Source organism: Lycorma delicatula, chromosome 4 (genome assembly GCF_047948215.1).
Source record: "Lycorma delicatula isolate Av1 chromosome 4, ASM4794821v1, whole genome shotgun sequence".
NCBI lineage: Eukaryota > Metazoa > Arthropoda > Insecta > Hemiptera > Fulgoridae > Lycorma > Lycorma delicatula.
Genome location: NC_134458.1, coordinates 21,987,179 through 22,011,574, shown reverse-complemented (window position 1 = coordinate 22,011,574; position 24,396 = coordinate 21,987,179). Strand labels below are relative to the sequence as shown.

The following is a 24,396-nucleotide window of genomic DNA, read 5'->3' as shown; positions in this document are numbered from 1 at the left end:
CAAATCAAGAAGACTGCAGTAGGTATGTGGAGATTTCCATAAGGTCATACAAATCACAGTTTGTGTAATAATGATAATTTTATTCTGATCAATGCAAGCTTTTTATCACAAAGTTTTTTGATATTAAATGGGCCATAAATGCGTTCTAATCAACTAATGCATACATCAAATTAAAAACAATGTAGTTTACAATTGTTTAAAACTTTTAATAATTCTTCTTAATTGGTAATAAATTAGTAACACATTGATAAATTTTACTTTTATTTGAACTAAATGTTTAATTCTGCTTAAAGGAAATATTTTTACCTGGAAAACTTTGTTAAGGGAGTAATCAACCTTGACATTGGACAAAAAAAAAATTTTTCATTGATTTTCGTACTTTATTGATGTTCTTATTGATGTGGTAAGATTAATTTTTTAAATTATAACATTTAAAGGACAAAAACATTACTAAGCAACAGTCAAAAAATCTGGAAAAAACTAAAAAATACAGATTTTTGAAACTTATATTGCTTGTCTCTTAAGGTAAGACAGCTGGTTCAGTCAGGAACCATTTTAAAGATTGTTTCTTTGTGAATTAGTTTAGCATTCAGCCACTGTGCTGCATCACAGTTTGTTTACTGTATTGGATAGCAAAAGTTTCTGAACATAATATTGTTTTTGTGTTGAAAATAGCGAAATTTCTAGTCTTATTGAAAATGTTATAATGTTTTCTGGTTGTACTAATTATTTTAAAATATTTTAAAATTAGTCTTTCTTTATGGGTAAAAACAGTTAACAAAAAAAAAAAAAGAAAAGAATAATTACAATTCTAAGAAAAATAAAGCTAAACTGGCAATTCAAAAATGGTGAAACTTGAAAAAACTGAGATATAATCAGACATTGTGCATGAGGATGCTCCAGATTACTCATTTATTGACACAAAACTTTTAAAATCATTAATAAGTACACTGGCTTGCCTTAAATGTTTAACTAGTAACATTGAACTGATAATTAAAGACAGATTAGGCTTTGCGCAAAACTTTGTTGTTCTGTGTAAACTTGCGTAGAATTTTAGTACTGCTCATTTACTTCTCCAAAAATTGAAAATTTGGGTGTCTTTGATGTAAATAGACCAACAACACATGTTTTTGTTGATTGGAAAGGCCACAGTGGTGTAGAGAAATTTTGTCAAATAATGAACATGAATCCCCTTTCCCACCAAACTTTTCACAAACAATCAAATGTAATTTATTCAGATTGTAAATCTAATTTGATCCAATCTTTGTTCTTAGAGCTCATCAGCTTGTTCGAGATTATTATAAACAACTTAATTTTTCATTAACATGAAATGAAACTATAGATATTACTGTTAGCTATGGTACATGGCATAAGAGAGGGCATACATCAAATTACAGAGTTGGATGTGTAATATGTGTTGACACCAGCTTGGTAATGGACTATGTTGTGCTATCAAAGTTGTGCCGTAACTAAAAATCACTTAGGAAAAAATCATCCTGAGTTTTTCTTCTGATATAAGGGGCACCAGCTTGAATATAGCCAAAATTATGACAGGTCATCCCCAGATATGGAAACCGTCACTACAGCGATTCTGTCCTATAAGTTACGGTACTCCACTGTTGTTGCGATGGTGACTCCGGTGTTTTTATTCATCTTCAGCATTTGAATGCATATGGTAGCAAAACTAAATTAAATAAAAAAGGAATATATAAACCACATAGTCAAACATCTGGGTACAGTCCTAAGAAAATGAGTGAAAACCTGTTGTGCTCAAAAAGTAACATTAGGTGGTAAAACCTATGGGAACTTAAAAAAACGCTATTATTAAATTAACAAGATATTATAAAAATGCAATTTATGTAAATATTGGTAAGGGCATTGAGTCAGTGAAACAGGGAATGATGGCTACCTTACACCACTGACCAAGAACCCAAGCACACCAAGTGTCCTGTAGGCAATGAGAGTTGGTGTTTCTACCGGAGAGCCTTGGCTAATATTGAAAAACCTGGAAGTCATAACGACAATATCCACACACAACTCAACACAATAAATTAAAATATGTTGCCCCAATATATCAGAGATTAGTTGATCTTTCATTACTGGAATAATGTACTAAAGGGTGCACACAAAATGTCAACGAAAGTTTGCATAGTTGCATTTGTGAAAAATCTAAAAATGTATCCAAAAAATTGGTTGAAATCAGTGTTGCTGAAACAGCCAATTACTTCAATTTTGGAAATATTGCCACAATTAAATTCATGAAGAAGTCTGGTCTATCACGTGGTAGAAACACAGTCGTTGTAGGAAGGAAAAGAGATAGTAAACAGAAGCTAAGGATGAAACTGGAGAGATCTTCTGAGTACCAGTAAAGGAGAAGAATATTGAGGTTTAAAAATCTGAAGGAAGAAGAAAGAAGCAGAAGGTGTAACATATAAAGCAGGAGAATTTTGAAAGATATTGTCAGGTGAGTTCTATATCTTTCACTGTATACTTTAATGCTTATTTTCCGAAAATTATGATTTATCAGGTTTCAAAATAACACATGTTGTTGGTTTAAAAGATAAATCCATGAATCCCTTTGCAAAATGTTCAGGTAAATGTGGTCTGCAAACTATAGTATTGATATTCCATTCCCAATTATACACGTTTAAAAATAAATTAGAATTTAGTAACGCGGGTACTAGTTTAATTTTTTATGTATTTTTTTTTTTTTTTAATACAGATAGTAGGAATTAAGAAAACATACTATAGTTTATACATTAATTTATCCCCTACATTAAAAAAAAAGAATCATTGAAGTAAAGATGTGATGTTGAAGTTGCAACTGAATTTTCCAAATCCACCCCAAAAATAAGGGTTGTTGAAATTTTGGTTTTTTTCTGGTGAGAAATATGTGTGTATAAGTAGGAATTATTTACCAAGGTTACAGATGTTTTGCATTGAAGGAATTTTTTTTTTTTAATTTGGGTTGATCATTCCCTTAAATACAGGCTGATTCAAAGAAACGGGAAATTTTGAAAGTTGAGTTGGTAGCTATGGGCGATTGGTATCACTTTATAAGTGGCGCCAGCCTCTCTAACCTAACCTGCCATTTAGTTGTCATGGATCCTTGGAGTGGTGCGCAACGTGCATTTGTTATCAAAGCGTTTTACAAAAACAATGACAGTGTGGAGGGAGCGCGTAGAGAATTTCGCCGTCATTTTAATCTGGGACGGCACGACCGTGTTCCATCAGCACATGCAATTAAAACATGGATGTCTAATTTTGAGGAAACCGGTTCGGCAATGAAAAAGAAACCTCCAGGCCGTGAGCGAACCGTCCGTACACCACAGAATGTTCAAGCTTTACAAGATGCTGTCACACGATTCCACATCGGTCAATCCGTCGTCTCTCAGCATCTTTACAACAATTGCATAGTTCAAGTGTTCGAAGAATGTTAGTGAAGGACTTGCAATTCCATCCATATAAGTTGCAGATCGTCCAGGAACTGAAACCAAACAATGTAGTTGTGCGAGCACAATTCTGTAATGTAATTCTTCAGAAGATAAATGATAATAAAGAGTTTGTTCACGAACTGTGGATGTCAGACGAAGCGCATTTCCACCTCAGTGGATTTGTTAACAAGCAAGATTTCAGATACCGGGCACAAGAAAATCCTACGCAGCTACACCAGCGTCCGTTGCACAGCCAGAAAGTGACCGTGTGGTGTGCTATGTCATCTTATCGTGTTATAGGGCCTTATTTTTTTGAGGATGACAACGGTCTTGCGATTACAGTGACGTCGGCTCGTTACGTATCCGTGATTGAAATCTTTGTTGTGGAACAACAAAAGAGATTTCCACCGATTCTTAACACAGCCTGGTTTCAACAAGACGGAGCAACGCCACATACTGCGCGAATATCGATGGCAGCTGTACGCCGGTTGTTTGGATGTGTCATTTCACGAAACGGTGACATTAGATGGCCTTCCAGAACGCCTGATCTCTCAGCTTGCGATTACTTTTTGTGGGGTCACCTTAAAAGCAAAGTGTTCCACAGATCCCTCTACAACCGAAGAACTGAAGGCAAAGATCCGAGAAGCAATTGCGGAAATTCCAGTTGAGATGTTACGTCAAACCATGAACAATTTAACGAACAGACTTCGTGAGTGTTTACTTAGAAGAGGAGGTCACCTGCAAGATGTCATCTTTAAAAAATAAACTAAAATGTATGTATCCTAAAATGGCAACGTTTGTACTATTACATGAAATAGAATTCATTTTCTAAAAAAAATTTTTCATTAACATTATTTAATTTTTTTTAAATTTCCCGTTTCTTTGAATCATTCTGTATATTATTTAAAATATATAAGTAATAATATTTGTGAAATAGTTGATTATAAATTATACACAAAAATTTTCAAAAATTATTTACTTTTTATTTTAATAATTAAAAATTTATTATTGACTTTTTCCAGTGAGTATATTACATAAATCAGTTGATCTTTAAAATGGGAGAATAATTTTAATAATAATAATAATAATAATGGGAAAATAAATTATTTCACAGAAAATTCCATTTGTAAGTTTATTTAATAATGATTCTATTTATTGCATTTTTTAATGAATTTAACTGTAACATTAAGACCTCAAGAAAAACTGCAAAAAATATTCACTCTTCAGTGATCTAAGAGTATTAATTTAATATGTGCACATTCTTATTCCTTTTAATTTTTTTTGTGGAAAAATCAAAACCAATTTTCTTTTAGTAGGAGGATTTTGTGTAAAAATGATTAATTTTAATAACTTATTTGTTCTATCTTCTACTTATCACATATTCTGTGTGTGTCCTCGTATTGCATTTTAATGAACATAAACTTTTTTATAACGTATATAGCCATTAGTCTCAATTCGTAAAAGATTGCAGCAATCAATATTATTTAATCCATTATTTCACAATTTAACATAGGTGGCTGAGGTTAAAAAATAACACAGAATTGTACTACTAAATCACATCTAATAGGTTGAAGAAGGCGAGATTGGTATTGAAAATGGATATTCTCTGAAATCGTTGTTTTTTTTTTTTAATTATTAGTGATATTTGTAATTTTTATATCAGACTAAACTGTTTTTATGTAAATTACAACAAAAAACCCTTAATATTAACAAAAAGAAAAACTTAATAAATCACATAAACTAGGTTTGAAGAAGACTGGCATTGAAAACCGGCAGGCTAATCTCAGAGATTTTATTCATTGTTTTTTTTTTTAATATTTATGATATTTTTTAATTTTTATGTCAAACAAAATTGTTTTTACTTAGATTACGAAAATAACCATCATAAGAAAAAAAAAAAACTGTACTTTTAATAAATCACATCTAAAGAAGTCAAGATTGGTATAGAAAACCAGTAATTCTTCAAAACCATAAAACATAGTTTATTTTTAAATATTCACAATATTTTATAATCTTTGTATCAGACTAATTTGTTTTTACATAGATTACAATAAAAAAATTATATAATTAAGAAAAAAAAACAACTCCTTTACAAATACCATCTAATAAGTCTGAAGAAGTCAAGATTGGTATTGCAAATCGGTATTCATCAAAACCTTTATGAATTAAATATTCATTATGTTTTGTAATCTTTAAATCAAACTAATTTTTTGTCATGTAAATTACTATGGAAAGTTTTTATCATTAAGAAAAATTACCTACAATAAATGACATCTAATATGTCTGAATAAGTTGAGATTGCTATCGAAAGATGGTATTCTCTGCAAACATAAAACATTGTACCGTACTATATTTTTATTTTTTTTAAATCACGATAATTTATAATCTTTACATCAAACCAATGTGCTTTTATGTAAATTACAAAAACAATCATTATCATTAAGAAAAAACATTACCTTTAACAGGTCAGAAGTTGAAATTGGTATCGAAAATCTGTATTCCCGAAACATTTATACATTATTTTCTAAATATTCCTTATATTTTTTTTAAATTTTATATCTAAACTAATTTGCTTGTACATAAATTAAGATAAACAATTCTTATCAACAAGAAATAATAACATTACTTTAGTAAATGTCATCTCATACGTTTGAAGTAGTGATTGGTATTAAAAATCTGTATGTAATCTCCAAAATTTCTAAACTAAGTCTATTTTTTAAATTATTAATTATATTTTGTTATCTTTATCAAATTAATGGCTTTACATCGATTACAATAAACAATCATCATGAAGATAAAGTAACATTATGTACCTTTAAACTTAATCTGTTCAGTCTTAATTTTGTGGCTGTGAGGATTTTTACGCCGTTTCTTATACAATCTGTCTCTATGACAAATGGTAATGCACAGCTCAGCTGTTATCCATCGCTTAAAATAAATAAACATATTTATTTTGAAATAAATAACAGATTTTGATTGATTAGTATACCCTAATAAAATATCTAAAAAGTTATTAAACTGAAAATCAACATTATTTCAAGAACTTCACTACAGTCATGTTCATATAAATATGACCTTAATTTATCATAATCCAGAGCCTCTTCTGGATTTGGTAAAATCCTTTACCAAATTATTTTGAGTTCTATCCTTAGAAATAGCTTTGGCAGCAGCCCTACGATCATTAGAATGTCAATATGACAGCACTAGAAACATTGTGTTTATATAAAATTAATTTATAAAAAATGTGATCAATAAGGATGGCCTATCAATCTCAATAACTATTATCATCAACTAAGGAGCTGTACTCATTCATACCAAGTATTTCTAGATATTGTTCACCGTTATTATCCATTCTTTCATTAATATTTATATTAATATCTCCTATTAAAACATATCGCGTGTTGAAATCATAGGTAGAAGGTGAAGGTCTTCAAGGCCTTCCAAAATAAAATCTTATTTTTCTTATTCCAGGCATAAACACCAAGAATGTAAAAAGTAAACTAAATCACTGACATTCAAAAATCATAATATCTGCATTCCGAAACTCACAATCTACTGTCGCACAAGTAAGATGCAAACACAATAACTCCAGTAGCTTTAGAAAAATCACTATACACACAAAAATATGTATATATCCATCTATTCTATATAAAGAAACCTAATCAACTGACTTCAACAATATCTCAGACAGAAGATAATATCTTAAACACTTTCGCACAAAAATGTATTATAAATATCCCCCATAATCAAAGCAGAATTTAAAAATATACATCTCTGACTGGTAAAAATGATTCAACACCACAAGTACCCTTTTTCGCACGCGCCCATAAATACTTCACTCATATACTCACTATCAGTCAAGTATACAGACAAAATAACTGTTATACTCATATATCACATACATTCACAAAACAAAAAATAAAAATCATTAATCTACATTAAAACTTATATTATCAATGTCTATTGACTTTTTAACAATTGGTATCATTTCAAATAACAAGAAATCTTAGTTTGGTTTGTTTTGTGCATTAACATAATATAACAGTATCATCACTGATCACAAAATAAGTATCATGTTGTTATTAAATGAATAGTTCGACCAAATTAAATACCCTCGTATTGTTATGTACGAGGGTAAGTTAAAAAGTAAGGGAAATTTTGTTTTCTCTCCCAATCACATGTATGGCAGTAATGATTGTTCTGCTATAACTCATAACCTCTAACAGCTGTTCATTGAAAGTATTGTTTCATTAGCTATTTGTGATTGTGTTTAAAATGAGTGCTCCTTTGTCTGACTGCATCAAGGAAGAAATGCAAGTAGTAGGATATGGAAGGTTCACTTTTGGTTTACTTCACACCTAAAGGTCAATCAGTAAACAGTGATAACTACTGTGAGCTACTGCATTTACTGAAGCAAAAAATCAAATCCAAAAGATGTAAACTTTCTAAAGGCGTGATTTTACTTCAGGATAATGCTTGACTTCATATGGCTAAAAAACATTCCTCCTTCAAGATCTTAGTTTAGAGCTGCTGGACCATCCTTCATACAGTCTAGACCTGGCTCCAAGTGATTTTTATCTTTTTGGCCTATTAGAAGAAAAGTTGCAAGGGAATCATTATCTATCTGATGAAGAGGCCATAGAAGCGCAGAAAAGTTTTCTGCACACCACACTGAAAACTTTCTTCCAGGAAGGAATTCAACAGCTTGTTAAAATATGGACTAAGTGCATAGAAGTAGGAGGGGTTTATGTTGAAAAATAATGCATGTATCATTTATGTAAGTACAAATTAATAAAATAATTTTTTGAATTTCACATTACGTTTTTGACTTGCCCTCGTATTAGTAGTAGGGCTATTATAAAATTGACATCTGATCGTAATTGTTTCTCCAACAATCAAAACAATAAAAGATGATTACTGCACAGTTAATAGAGTAAAAAAGATAATTGAAAATGCTTTTGGCATTTTAACAAGCAGGTTTCATATGTTCAAGAAACCTATTCCTTACAATGTTTCTGTAGCTGTTGTTTAAGGCATGTTGTATCCTGCATAATTGATTAAAAATGACAGCAACAAATGATTGTATTCCTAAGACATCTTTCTATAAGGAGAATGTTGTAAATGGCACATTTTTATTTTTGGAGCTTCGAAACAAGAGATGAATGTTATAATAGAATCTTTAATTATATCATGGTCGTTGGGAGGTAATCATTTGTCAAGGTATGCAAGAGAAGCAACAGATATGTACACGTTGTATCTTCTGTTTTGCATTGTTTCACAGGCATTCACATGCCCTACATTGTTATCAAATAATAAACACATGATAGTCAGACCATCTAGTGCTCATATTTCTAAAAATAAAATTAACACTCACTGTTAATTTTATTTCATTAATACTATGAAAAAGAACAAAACTTTTTTTAGTACTAAAAAAAATACTCAGAACACGGTTTACCTAACTATTCATTTGTGTTAGGAGCTGGAGAGTGTCAAAGAAACTATTGAAGTGAATTAAAAGAAATATCTTATCTGTCCTGCTAAACAAATCATCTAGTTGCATTAAACACGATATTTGTATTCATTTACTGTGAGTAGTTACTTACAGTTAAGCTAATTTAATTTATATTTAAGCTAATATAGTTACATTAGCTTAGTAATGAAAGATAGCTTAGAAAGTTGATAGCTTTCAGAATATACTAAGCAGGTGTATAGTGAGTTTTAAACATGTTTGTATTTTATTTAACGCTATAGTTATTTGAATTCTTTCAGATTCATTAGATAGCATTTTTGCTTTGATATCTAAAACTTTTTCTGCGTATAAAAGCAATGAACTCTACCCTATTGAATGAGTACCTGGGATTTAGCAGATATAAGGGTTGGAATTAGGAAAAGATGGTTATACAAATACATAGAATAATTCCTGAAAGAAGGCAGCAGCCCTTTCAGCCAACTAACTGATCATTGATGTTGCCTAAATAAACTTATTTAAGGTATAAATCTGCGTAGCTCTAAGCAATAGAAAACTACACATTATTTTATTCAGGAAAAAATCAAAACCCAAGCCTACAGCAATAGTTCTGGTTTAAATGCAACCTCTTCTGTGGAAAATGGGGCAGTAGAAGTACATGATCTAATTAAAAATGTATAAGCTGATTGTAATCAAATTAATGGAAAATTTTCTACCAAAGTTCTGTGGAAACTAATTAGGAGCACCTTCTTCAACTGAGTATTTGATCTGAAAGGAAGCACTGTTTTAATGGTGCTTGTACCTTGTTTTAAAGAGTTTGAAAACCCCTTCAAGAATGTAATCTGAGTGTTACCCTCAGTTGATGCATTGGTTCATTATTGTTGTGTTTTCAAATTTAATTTATTTGTAGTTAATCACTTGAACATACATTAAAAAACAGGAAAAAGCATGAAAGACAAAGTTCCTTTGATATAAATTTCTTTTATATCAGATACAACAAAAAGTTATAAAAAAATTACATCATTTATGTAAGTTTTAATAATTTTAAATAATTATATTTTGTAATTTTAAGTGTTATTAGATTTTGTCATGCAGTTCAGTAAGCTATTGAATATAACTATGAAAAATAATTCCCCTGATAACATGTCCTGTACTCTTATATTCTTTAAAATTGGAATTGGAAAAGAATTCTTGAATTTTTATCTTGATCAGAATTGGAATTTTTCATATAGTTCAGATTCAGTTCTTAATTGTAACTGTAGTTAAGAGACATTCTGTAGTTCCTTAAAGAAATAAATAAAACTACCTGCTTGATTGATTGTATGGTAAATAATATTACTTATCAAAGTTTAGAAAGGTCAGTAGCTTCTTGCTACCTATGGTATCCTGTCATAGTACTCTAACCCCTCCAGTGTTGTATTAGCAGTGTCAAATATACATCAGAAACCCCATGTAGAACTACTGCACATTATATGTTAACTTTTTCTGAATTTTGATGAGTAATAAATTATAAAAGAGGAACTTAACAACTATACAACCAGAAAAAAAAACTAGTGATGCTTTTGAAAAGTGATATAAGACAATGTAAAAAATTGGATGAGATGAAATTAGGTTGAAGAAGTCTAAACTAAAATGATTTTGATCAACTGAAGAAATGTAATGATTGTAAAAAAGGTGACATGATGAGATGATTTATGAAAAAGTGTATGGCCATAACTTAATCCATTTTGATTTTGGTTAAGTTGGTGCAAGAAGGAATAGTGAGAGTGTTAAACCTTTCTTACTTTAAGAATCCCTGTAAGGGAAGATAGCAATCTTGGACAAAACGATAAAATATTCAGACCTCCTAAGGAAATGTCTTTGTGGGTTGATCATATCTTTTCTTCATCCTCAGCCTTTCCTAATCTTAGATTTATTTTTTCTGGATAAGAGTACAATGGGAATAAGGTCAGCAACAGCACTGCATTATTTGGAGGACATGGTGAAGTTGTTAACCAAAACTGCAAACCTGATTTGCTATTTCCTTGCTGGGATGGCTTTTTATTTCTCAAAATATTAAAAAGCATTCAATAGGCTATACATCTTTTAGGTACCTAAGTACAACACTTATAATTGGTTGATATGTGACAGATCTGGTGTTGAGTTAACTGAAAAATTAAAATAACCATTATACTTCATCAACAATAAGCACATGAGGCTTTGGGCCATCAGCTGAATGAGTTTCTTACAGGTGGTTTTTGACAGGTAAGAAGGATTTCCTTTGCAACAATTTTCATATTTCGCAATTTGACTTGCTAAAAGTAGATCAAATTTACTTATGAGCTCAGCAGCCCTAAAAAGTTCCCATTTTGCAAAGATCCAAATCTTTCTTTTGCTCCTAGAAAAGCCAAACCACTTTCAGCTAATACAAAAATAATAGTTATGACACATCTCAAGACATGTTGCCAGTAATAACACTCTCTGAATTGGTTTTTCCAACTTTTGCCCCAGTCCTACACCTTGTTTGTGAATTAAGTATGTTAGCATAGTCTTGGTGAATAGTGCTTTTTTCATGTTGATCATTTACAATAGTAAATGATCAACAATAGTAAATTGACAGTCGCTGAACCCTTCTCTTGTAATAAAGTTTGAAAATCTTTTAGGAGCAAACAGTTTAAAAACAAAACAGTAAACTGATCCCATTGATGGTGAATACAGTAATCACTATGTTGTATGGCTTATCATTGACTTTTGTTCCAACAAAAGGTTTCTGTGAAACAGTATCTGGTTTGCCATTACTGAAATGACAGTCAAGTGGCCCATTGTGGTGTTGACAATTACTGCTCACAAGTAGTCCAATAAGCAACCTTATCAGCAGAGAAATCAAGCCACAACCCTGGATTTTTTGCTATATTTGCTTCATCTTTTGCAGCTGAATCATTTCACTACTATCACCATGGTCCACTAAACTTTCATTTTCATCAATTATTTCAACTTCAGAATATTTTATAACATGCATCCAACTTGCATCAACATTTGTGCTAGAACTATCAAGACAATTTACAGGCAATGTGCTGGATGAACCTGTTTGTGACATCTCTATGATTCCAACATCATATTTTGATTTTGAAGTCATCAAAGTGGTATTTGTGTCCACTTTTGATAACAGAAATTGCTTCTGCTCAAGAATTGCTGTATCATGGTGTGGAACTTAAGTGAAGAAATCAGTCAGTTTTGCAGTCTTTGATTCTAATTCCAAAATATTTTCTTTTTTTGTTTTTTTTTTTTTTTTGTGCACTGAACATGTTTCATCTTGGTTTTCAGGATTTGTTAAATACAGAAATAGAAAGATTATTATTTTTTTTTAATATTAAGTGAAAATCAACGCAGTAATATATATCACAGGCAGAATCGTATGAAAATTAATTCCCACCTTACAGCTGAATCTTTTGCTTCTGTGCTTATATTAACTTATTATTTTACTGAAGGCATATTTCTGTGAGAAGCATGTAATTTGTTTTATATCTGCTTCTGAAGCCTTTTATAAGGCATACTTTATTAGAACAAGACCTAAAACATGCAAGAAAATACAATTTTTACATTAATTATATAAAATAGCATCTTCTGACACAATGGTAATACTAGAAAGTGTCATGATTGATAATACGATGCAAACAAACCGTCAAGCACGTGGTTAGTTCTAAGGTCTTTTACACATCATTATTAAAAAAAGTAGATAACAGTAAGAAAATATAAAAACTAATTAAAAATTAATTTAAATTAAATTTTTCATCTAATTGAAGCAGAAATTCTGTGGTGGTGCCCCCTTCCCATGATGCTTATTTTGCTTAATGATTAATCCAGCTCTGCTGTTGAGCCAGAGTTTAGACAAAAGTATTGAAAATGTTTTGTTAAATTTAGCCAGTTTTACTTGGATGCTATATATAAAAAAAAACTTGTTAACATTATAGATCAGTTAACCTTTTGAGTGCAGGTCCAGATCAGCACATTCAATCCTGAAGTGGAAATTGTGTTTTTTTTTTAATTTATCAATAAAAAGACTTCTAAAATGTTGCAGTTTACTTTTGTTGGGGAAATATTTTGGAAGTCAGAAAACTGATGAAAAGTAGACCATTCCGCTGAGGTGTAGTCTACCTTGGAAGTGATTTGCCCTCTGCGAAGTAGGCTGCACTCCAATAGATGTTGCTTCAAAATCAGACTTTGATGACTATCATTTTTTTTTCAATGATTTATATTTAAAAGTTGTAAATTCACTTGCTAACTAAATTTTTATTGATAACATTTGCAATTTTATATTATGATAACAGAACAGAACCATGTATTCTTACAAAAGTTTATTTTTACAAAGAATGAAATCAAAACTGAATAAGGATTAAAATTATTTCAATATTTATGTAAATACGTATTTCACATTTTAACATAGTTTTATGAACAAAACAGTTTTAAACCATACAGTTTTCTAAAAACTAAAATTGTTTTACATTATAAAAGGTAATAAGAGATTTTACACATAAAAGAAAATAGCACATTTATTTAAAATGCCGTTACTTAAAAAAATAGTAAAAAATTTAAAGTAATAGAAGAAAGATTTAAATTAATAATATATTTTTACTGAGATTATAGCCTTAGTTTATGTACTAAACAGATTTCAGGCTATAACTACATAATTACCCCTTTAATTGTATTTAAACAATACAATTATAATGATGCCCTGAGGTAGATAATCCCCACGTCCGGAACACAACATCTACGTTCCACGTCCAGGGCGGCAACAGCTGTACTCACGTACATTACATATAGCTGGCTAACGGGGTTCCGAGTGTTGTTTCTCGGATATGCTTTTTTCGGCCGATTTTCATCAATAGGCCGTATTACAGGACTGGACTTCGCGGCCACCTGCAGATACGAAATTCTTAACGAATATGGAAATGGATTGATACTACCTTTAGAGCTGGCGATGTGGCGGCCACGGTCGAAGTTATTTGCAGGTGTAACGGAGACCTTTCGCTGTCCTCATGCCCCCCCGCGATGGCAAGCATGTAGTTAAGGTGCCCATGTTGTTCGGGGCATGGGAGCCCTGAAAGCCTCGGTGTGTAAGGGCCTGGAGTCAGTGCAGAGACTGCGCATCCGCTTTCTGCCAGGACATATGCCGGTTCCACCGGAGTACCGGAACGGACCTCTAGGGTTGGTAGCCCTGGAGTGGGGGTGTACCCCGGCGGCTAGCCTTACTACAGAAGGGATCAACCGTTCATGAATATTGAACAACCAAACGTGGCAGAGGGTTCACGTAAACACCCTCGTCTAGAACCAGCCGTTTCGCCTGAGGCAAAACGGAGAAAGAGCGAAGAATCTAGGAAAATTGAAGTTGAGGCTAGGAAAAGCTTTCTTCAAAAGAAACGTTCCAAAGCCAAAATACTTAGTTATTACAAAAGAAGACGGTAATTTCTCGAAGGTGAGTCCATTTCTCATTGCTCGATAAATAACAAAATGTGCTGGAGGCCCTGTTAAGGAAATTAGGAAAACTTTCACGGGACTTCATGTAGAGACTAAATGATATACAGTCTCAGAAGATCCTAGGGCTGAAAAAGATTGGAGAACTGGCTGTACATGTCGATCCCCACGGTACGCTCAACACCTCAAGAGGTGTAGTCGTCTGTCGGGATCTTCTAAATTGTTCGGAGCAAGAAATTGTTGAGGAGTTGTCATCACAAGGAGTAATAGAGTGTCGCCGATTGAACATGAGGAGGAATGGCGAAGTCCTACCTTCTGCCTCTCAAGTTCTCACATTTAACCGGCCTAAATTGCCGGAGAAGATAAGGAGGGATACATCGTTTGGATGTGCGAGTATTTATCCCACAGCCAATGCGATGCTTCAAATGCCAACGCTTTGGCCACACCGCTATCAAATGTGAGAGAAAGCAAATATGCGTGTGCGACGAAGAGGTGCATGAGGGAGAGCCGTGTAAAGAGCCTCCTACCTGTATTAACTGCAGAGGACAGCATTCCTGTAGATCCAGGAACTGTCCTGTATACAAAGACGAAGTAGCTGTGCAGGAAGTTAAAACCCTGCAAAAGGTCAGCTACTTCGAAGCAAAGAAGATCGTAAACGCCCGCAGACCTAGAGCAACAACAACCTATGCTCAGGCTGCGGCTGCTGTTTCTGCTCCTGTTCCAGTTGCAGTTGATGAGAGTGCAATCATCAACAAACTTGCACCTACCTTGGCTGGCTTAATTGAGAGGATAATTGAAAATAAAATGAAGCCTCTCAGCACTAAAGAACCTGTTAAACCAAACATAATTGTACAGCCTCCTGAAGACACATCTCCAAAACAGAAAGTCGCTCCAGTACAAAAGAAAACGGACACTAAACCTGAAATCCAAGTCCGTCTTAGCGAGATTTTAGTGGATAAAAAGAAAGTAACAGCTACAGAGTCTGTTATGGAGCCTCCCAAGCCTCCTGTAACTGAAGTGGCCTCTAAGCCTCAGAGGCCACAAAAATTTCACAGGGGGGACGAGTGTCCCCCCTTCCACAGGCGGTGACCGGTGCGACCCCCGTGTCTGGGGTCGGCCAAGTTGCCGCCCCACAATCGGCGCCTGTAACCGGTGCCGTCGTCCAAACGAAATCGAGGGTGTGGGTATGCGCGGTGCATGCCTGTAGCCTGTTTATAATAAGGATTCAACTGCCACGGCACCCTGGCGCGACTGATATACTGCTCAACGGCGGTTCTGGTCGCCCCGAGGGTGCTTAAACAAACTATAAACGAGACTCGTAGAAGAAAGAAAGAAAGATATGGTATTGATAAGTTGAATTTTTTTAATTTCATGGTCTTTTGAGAACCTTATCTCAAATTTTAATATCGGGGCCCTTTACACCCCGTAAGTGTTGTGTGTTGTACTTGTCTTTTGTGTCTTAATGTTTTTGTGTAGTTTGTGCTTTTAAATAAAATGTAAGAGCCCTTTACACCCTTATATATGACGATCCAGATGGTGATACAAATTACTTTTAAAGAATGTGACGAGGGCTAATGACCTTAGCAGTCGATGCCCGTAAATATTCAGATAAAAAAATATAAAAAATTATAATGATACGATCATATTCATTAAAACTTAAGTCATTCATGAGATTAGATATAATTATTTTTTTCATCTCTAATTACTAACCACTAAACTCAAAGTCTGATTGTGAAACCTGTCAAAGGAGAAGGAAAGCAATTTTTGTTTCAGAAGTTAAAAAAATATTCTAGTTAAAAACAACTTTAAACCTAACTTGACCTAGTTGAAATCAATAAAAAAAAAAAATTATACTGGGTTGTTATTTTCTTGTAGAACCTTTTATATTACAAGATAAAAGGGCATTATAGCATTTGGATTGCCATTTAGATAAAAGTTGTGTATTTATTTTACAAAAAGTTACTTCCAAATTTCTATTTTTCATGGCAGTGTTAATCCGAGAATGGTAATGTGTAGTCTCTCAGATGATAGCCTTCTCAAAAACCCATCCAAGAATGGAAGGAGAGTAATGACCGCAATCTCACATTCATCTTTTAGTCAAGGACAATATTAGTCAGCATTCCATGTTTCTTACTAGGCATAGTTGAGTCCAGTGAGTCCTTCATCGTCTGTTAGACTACATGTTGCCATTAATGTTATTTTTCCTCTGTTTATAAATAATTCAATAGTTGAGTTTTTTTAATATATATTATTACTTGTGTAATGATTTTTAGTGTAGTAAATATTGAAGTTATATAAGTTACCATGGGTGATATACTGAACACTAGTTTGGAAACAAATGATGTGCTACCTCAACTAGAAATAGATGACAATGAAGAACAAGAGAATGATTATGATGAGGTGGTTGGTGAATGAGAAGAAGAGGATGAAGTTTCTGAACATAATACAGATACTGGAGGTGATGATACTGACATCGACTCTGACTACAATCCTTCCAATGAAGAAAGAACCAATTTTCAATGTAGGCCAACAAATGTAGTACTCTTAAATTATCACAAGAGTCAGTGAAAGTGACGTCCAGTCAATTGAAAATGAACAGGTCTCTCATCCAAACATTGTAAAGCTCCCAACTAATTTGAGAGGTAAAAATCATAAATGATCAGCCAAACCTCCAGAGCTTACAAGAACACGCACACCATCTTGAAATGTGGTTCAGTTTATCCAGAAGCCAAAAAATGAAGTAACAAGACAAATAAAAGCATTTACATTATTTTTAAATGTTATTATTTTACAACAGATATTACAATTATGAACCAAGAAACATCAAACAATCTCAAAAAAATTAAATCCAGTAAGGGCAATCGCAAAGGAAATCTGTATAGAACTTGCACCACATATTCAGGAAGGACAAAAGCTGACAAACCTATACAGAAATCAAAAACGAAGATGTTGGGTTCATCAACTCAGCCACAAAATATTCAAGAGGCAGGAATAAAAAAGATTTGTGTAATTTGCCCAGCTAAAAAGAGAATGACTTTGTTCCAGTGTACAAAATGTAAGAAGCATATTTGCATGGAGCACTGAGAGCATTGAGTGTGGCCAAAAATGTAAAAAAAAAAAGACTAAAACTATTAAAATGTATGTAAAACATTGTATTCTTTATAGTGCATGTGTTAAATAAAGTTATATTACATTTTCATATTGTTTTCGTGTATTTTCCATGGAGTAGTCTGGGAGATTACCTGTTATCATTTATGTGTGGGGAAAGGGCATTAACATTTCATTTATTTTCATTTCATTTTTATATAACTTCTTTTTTTTTTGTCTTCAGTCATTTGACTGGTTTGATGCAGCTCTCCAAGATTCCCTATCTAATGCTAGTCGTTTCATTTCGGTATACCCTCTACATCTTACATCCCTAACAATTTGTTTTACATATTCCAAACGTGGCCTGCCTACACAATTTTTCCCTTCTACCTGTCCTTCCAATATTAAAGCGACTATTCCAGGATGCCTTAGTATGTGGCCTATAAGTCTGTCTCTTCTTTTAACTCTATTTTTCCAAATGCTTCTTTCTTCATCTATTTGCCGCAACACCTCTTCATTTGTCACTTTATCCACCCATCTGATTTCTAACATTCTCCTATAGCACCACATTTCAAAAGCTTCTAATCTTTTCTTCTCAGATACTCTGATTGTCCAAGTTTCACTTCCATATAAAGCAACACTCCAAACATATACTTTCAAAAATCTTTCCCTGACATTTAAATTAATTTTTGTTGTAAACAAATTATTTTTCTTACTGAAGGCTCATTTTGCTTATGCTATTCGGCATTTTATATCGCTCCTGCTTCGTCCATCTTTAGTAATTCTACTTCCCAAATAACAAAATTCTTCTACCTCCATAATCTTTTCTCCTCCTATTTTCACATTCAGCGGTCCATCTTTGTTATTTCTACTACATTTCATTACTTTTGTTTTGTTCTTGTTTATTTTCATGCGATAGTTCTTGCGTAGGACTTCATCTATGCCGTTCATTGTTTCTTCTAAATCCTCTTTTTACTCTCGGCTAGAATTACTATATCATCAGAAAATCATAGCATCTTTATCTTTTCACCTTGTACTGTTACTCCGAATCTAAATTGTTCTTTAACATCATAACTGCTAGTTCCATGTAAAGATAAAAAATTAACGGAGATAGGGAACATCCTTGTCAGACTCCCTTTCTTATTACGGCTTCTTTTTTATGTTCTTCAATTATTACTGTTGCTGTTTGGTTCCTGTACATGTTAGCAATAGTTCTTCTATCTCTGTATTTGAACCCTAATTTTTTTAAAATGCTGAACATTTTATTCCAGTCTACGTTATCGAATGCCTTTTCTAGGTCTATAAACGCCAAGCATGTCGGTTTGTTTTTCTTTAATCTTCCTTCTACTATTAATCTGAGGCCTAAAATTGCTTCCCTTGTCCCTATACTTTTCCTGAAACCAAATTGGTCTTCTCCTAACACTTCTTCCACTCTCCTCTCAATTCTTCTGTATAGAATTCTAGTTAAGATTTTTGATTCATGACTAGTTAAACTAATTGTTCTGTATTCTTCACATTTATCTGCCCCTGCTTTCTTTGGTATTATGACTATAACACTTTTTTTGAAGTCTGACGGAAATTCCCCTTTTTCATAAATATTACACACCAGTTTGTATAATCTATCAATCGCTTCCTCACCTGCACTGCGCAGTAATTCTACAGGTATTCCGTCTATTCCAGGAGCCTTTCTGCCATTTAAATATTTTAATGCTCTCTTAAATTCAGATCTTAGTATTGTTTCTCCCATTTCATCCTCCTCAACTTCCTCTTCTTCCTCTATAACATCATTTTCTAATTCATGTCCTCCGTATAATTCTTCAATATATTCCACCCATCTATCGACTTTACCTTTTGTATTATATATTGGTGTACCATCTTTGTTTAACAAATTATTAGATTTTAATTTATGTACCCCAAAATTTTCCTTAACTTTCCTGTATGCTCCGTCTATTTTACCAATGTTCTTTTCTCTTTCCACTTCTGAACACTTTTCTTTAATCCACTCTTCTTTCGCCAGTTTGCACTTCCTGTTTACAGCATTTCTTAATTGCCGATAGTTCCTTTTACTTTCTTCATCACTAGCATTCTTATATTTTCTACGTTCATCCATCAGCTGCAATATATCGTCTGAAACCCAAGGTTTTCTACCAGTTCTCTTTATTCCACCTAAGTTTGCTTCTGCTGATTTAAGAATTTCCTTTTTAACATTCTCCCATTCTTCTACATTTTCTATCTTATCTTTTTTACTCAGACCTCTTGCGATGCCCTCCTCAAAAATCTTCTTTACCTTCTCTTCCTCAAGCTTCTCTAAATTCCACCGATTCATCTGACACCTTTTCTTCTGGTTTTTAAACCCCAATCTACATTTCATTATCACCAAATTATGGTAGCTATCAATGTCTGCTCCAGGGTAAGTTTTGCAGTCAACGAGTTGATTTCTAAATCTTTGCTTAACCATGATATAATCTATCTGATACCTTGCAGTATCGCCTGGCTTTTTCCAAGTGTATATTCTTCTATTATGATTTTTAAATACGGTGTTGGCAATTACTAAATTATACTTTGTGCAAAACTCTATAAGTCGGTCCCCTCTTTCATTCCTTTTGCCCAGCCCGTATTCACCCTCTATATTTCCTTCCTTGCCTTTTCCAATCTCCAACTATTATTATATTTTCATCTCCTTTTACGTGTTTAATTGCTTCATCAATCACTTCGTATACACACTCTACCTCATCATCATCATGGGCGCTTGTAGGCATATAGACATTAACAATCGTTGTCGGTTTAGGTTTTGATTTTATCCTTATATAATAACAGTGAAAAATTAAAATTAAATAATAAAACTACACTAATTTCGTATGTGCGCTTAGTTTTCATTTAAGTACAAATAATACGTAGTTAAGGGGCTAAAAAAACTTAAAATCATGCCTGAACATGTTAACCCACCGCGCTGGTCTAGTGGTTAACTCGCCGTCACAAATCAGTTATTTAATAGCTGATTTTCGATTTCTGAGGTTCAAATCCTAGTAAAATAGAGTTGTGTTTTTACGGATTTGAATACTATACAGTGAATACAGGTGTAGTTTAATGGTTGCGGTTCAATTAACTAAGCGTTTCTAAAGGATGTCAGCAAAATTTGAGACTACATCTTATCTACAACTTACGTCATACATATCATCCTAATCTCTTTGGTCCGTGTGGGGCGATTGCTTATTTTTTACTAGTTCAGATTGTGACGTACACAATAGAAAAAAAAACGAAAAAGTAATATTTTAGGTTAATAACTGAGCAGGAAAAATTAAGAATGAAACCGATGAAATTTGTTTTTCCATAGCAACAGTGGCTAATTACGTTTACGTAAGAATGTGTGCTTATATAAGTACGAATTACATATACAAAACCCTCCGGATTGGTCTAGTGGTAAACGCGTCTTCCCAATTCAGCTGATTTGGAAGTCAAGAGTTGAAGTCCCAGTAAAGGCAGTTTTATACAGATTTGAGTACTAGATCGTGGGTACTGGTGTTCTTTGGTGGTTGCGTTTCAATTGATCACACGTCTCAGGAATGGTCGAATTGAGACTGTACAAGATTACACTTCATTTACATTCATTCATATCATCCTCTGAAGTAATACCTGAACGGTAATTCCCGGAGGCTGATCAGGAAAAAGAAAGAATTCCATAGCCAAATATACGTTTTCATCGTTGTTAATATCTTAAAAAGAATCGAAATGTTTAGCAGGGTAGTTTAATTTTACATAATTGTAGCGTATAATTAAATAATTTTATATCTTCGTGTCAGAAACTTACAAACTGTATATTTTAAAGTTGTTATCAATCTAATTTGTTTAAAACATCGTGTTCATGTACAAGAGGTTGTTGTTGGTTGGTAACGTGAAACATAGTAACAACCGCGCAGCGCAGTAGTTGATATACGTTGATATGGCCCGTTTACCAAAAGTTTGTTCAATATTCTGCCTATTGGACTTATTGCTTAAATTCCATTAGTTACGTTATTATTGAAAGGAATGTATGAAAGTCAAAGAGTAAAATGTTCTGCGGTTTGATACGAGTGTATTTTATTGCTTTTGTGATTTAGGTTAACTTTTTTTTTCATAGTCGCATGAATTTTTTATTTAAAGTATTTTTGAATGTATTGAATTGTTCGATTGTTATTTTTAACATGTCTAACGCTAGTAAAAATGATGAATCAGTAGATATAAGGATCTTGAATAATGAAAAAAACAGTGAAGATACAAATTTTAGTAAAGTATCGGGGAAGACATTTTTGAAGTTTTTATATACGGCATATCATTTAAATGAAGCTATTGAAGGCGGTTCAAAAAATTTAGGAATAAACAGCAGTTCTGATTGGAAAAATTTGACCAATAGTGACTTATTTGCAAATCTTCTAGATGTTGAAGAAAAGTGTGTTTTTGAAGCATTAAAAGAAACTAAAAATTTTTGTGCTGCCAAGAAGTTTGATTTGAATAATGATAGTGCTCAAAATAATGTGCCTTTTGAAAAAAATGTAACATCAGTTTTACCACCTGTGTCATCGGCCAGTCAGACATCTGAAATTAGTAAGTCATGTGGAGCTGCTGTATCAGTTCCTTCTTCTGGCACTGTAAATTCAGGGGTATCGGCCATTTCTTCCAGAACAGTTAGTTTAGTACATTTAGGACCATTAACTGGGATGAGTGATTCTGTGAAAGCACAATCAACTATTTCTGCTGATGATCTACCCTCTGCAACATATTTCCCATCATCAGCAATGTTAGGGTTATCAAGTCTTCTATCACCTGAAAAACCATTTACTTTGGAGGTTAAACCCAAATTGAAAGATGAATGTGCATGGAATATTATAGAAAATACAGGAATGGAACCTTCAACATTCAAAGAAATTAAGACTATGAATCTGTTAGGATTGAGAGGAAAAATACAAGGAACAAAATTGTTTTCTGTTGAAGCTGCTCATGAAGAAAGGTGTCTTAGGGATTCTAAAAACAAGAAAAGGTTGACTGAATTTCATCCTCCGGAGGTAAATAATTATGTTGTGGAAAGTATAATAAAAAGTCAATTAGGTGAAGTTCTCAGCGAAGGCGTACTGGATTCAGTCTTGCCCTACTTAATTGCAAAGTATCATCCCACTAATAACTCTGCTACCCAGCAGAACCTAAGAAAGCTGTCGAGTATTGTGGAAGGAAAGAAAACTGACAAAACATCAGGTATTAATGTTCACACATCTATTCGTGAATCACGTAAGAAGAATTCTGACAGTTCTAAGCTTTCCAAAGGAGAGTAAGTTAAGCTTATTTTTTACTTTATAGGATTTATAAATCATTAAGTGTTGTTCACAAGAAGATAAATATATTATTTTAGTGGTTATTTGTATTTTCACTTAATATTTTTAGTTTTATCTATGTTCATATTACACTGTCTGTTAAATTATATTAATATGATTAGCTATATTATTTTTATAAGGCAACTTGCCCATTACAAGTATTTATTGTTGATGTTTACTGTCATTTTGTTACCCTATTCATTGTAGCATGATTAGTCCATGTGGTGAGATTCATAGAAACAGTAATGAGAAAGGCCTATCTTTGTGTAACTTAAGCTTATATTTATTACAGTATAATACATTTAAGTTGGTAAATTTTTAAGGGGAGTCATGCCACTCTATCTGTAATGTTAAATTAGAAGATTTTATGTTCTTTTTTCTCAGCATCCTGTAATTCAATTGATTTGAAATTTATACAGCTTATAAAGTATAGTTTTTGGGGCAATTTGAGGGAAATAGTATTATAACAGCAGTAGAATCAGAAAAAATTATTACATTTTTTTTTTTTTTTATTAATATTTGTAAAGCATGCTTAATAAAGTCTAAATTATAATATTTATCTGGAATTCTTATGATGGTTGCTATTCTTATTTTTCCAGAATTAATATTTAATATTAATGTATTTAAATATTATTTTTTTTAACATTATTATTTTCAACTGTATTTAAATTTCTACCTCCTCTTCATTCTCTCGCATGGTACTACGGATTTAAAAAAAATGTTATCCTTGTTCTTAATTGCAATGCTACAGTGTCTTCCTTTATTGAATTATTGATTCTATTGATTTAACTACCCTTTTAATACTATAGTTCATTGTCTTAGGTAATAGTTACTTTAAAGTTCATTAAGTATCCATTCTTGACAGGCTGGGTTTCTGCTCCATATTTCATTGTTGGCTCAATCATCACACTCTTTATGTTGAATACTTGTAATATTAAAGCCCATCAATATAACACCTAATAAATTAAATAACTTATTCAAATTAATAAAATTCAAGATGTAATTTGATTTTTTTTTTTACTGCTGAAATGGGTTTAAATTCTAAATAGCTATTTTTATTTTTGTCAGTAACTTTATATTATAATCGTGAAGTAACAAATACAGTACAAAAATGTTTTTAGCAGGGTTTTTAGTAGAAAAGGTAAACAATTGTTGTTTTAGGTAATCCCAGTTGTAAGCTTAATTTAGCTTAAAAATATCTGTCACTTAGATCCCAACAACGTACTTATAATCACCCCCAAAAACTTAATACATGAACCTTAAACCAAAGGTATCCCTACCTATGAATAAAACTGAAAGGAAGTGGATTTAATGTTCTTGTGATTGAAATCTTCACAAAAGTATTTTTATTAAATTTAAAGTTCATAAAGTCTATTCTACCCAATCTGTGTGTGAGGTGTGCCTCAAGTCATGGTGGTTAGTCAGAATTGGAAGGTTTAAGTGATTTAGATCCATCTAAGTTAAATTTACACTTTCTATTGGGATTAACTAATATGACACCTGTTTTTATCTTTTACTAAAAACATTTTTGTTGAGTATTTTGTAAATACTATTTATGTCAGTTCATATATTTTATTACATTTTTATTTATTTGTTACTTATTGTTTTATTTATA

At 32.5% G+C, this 24,396-nt stretch overlaps 1 protein-coding gene across 1 annotated transcript in view; it reads left to right on the top strand.

Annotated features, from left to right (window-relative positions):
• Positions 1–21,620: 21,620 nt before the first annotated feature.
• Positions 21,621–24,396, top strand: part of LOC142322580 (uncharacterized) — a 60,510-nt gene continuing 57,734 nt past the window's right edge. The window contains exon 1 of the mRNA XM_075361656.1: positions 21,621–22,738. Coding sequence (XP_075217771.1) covers positions 21,621–22,738 — 1,118 coding nt within the window. The remainder of the gene's footprint in view (positions 22,739–24,396) is intronic.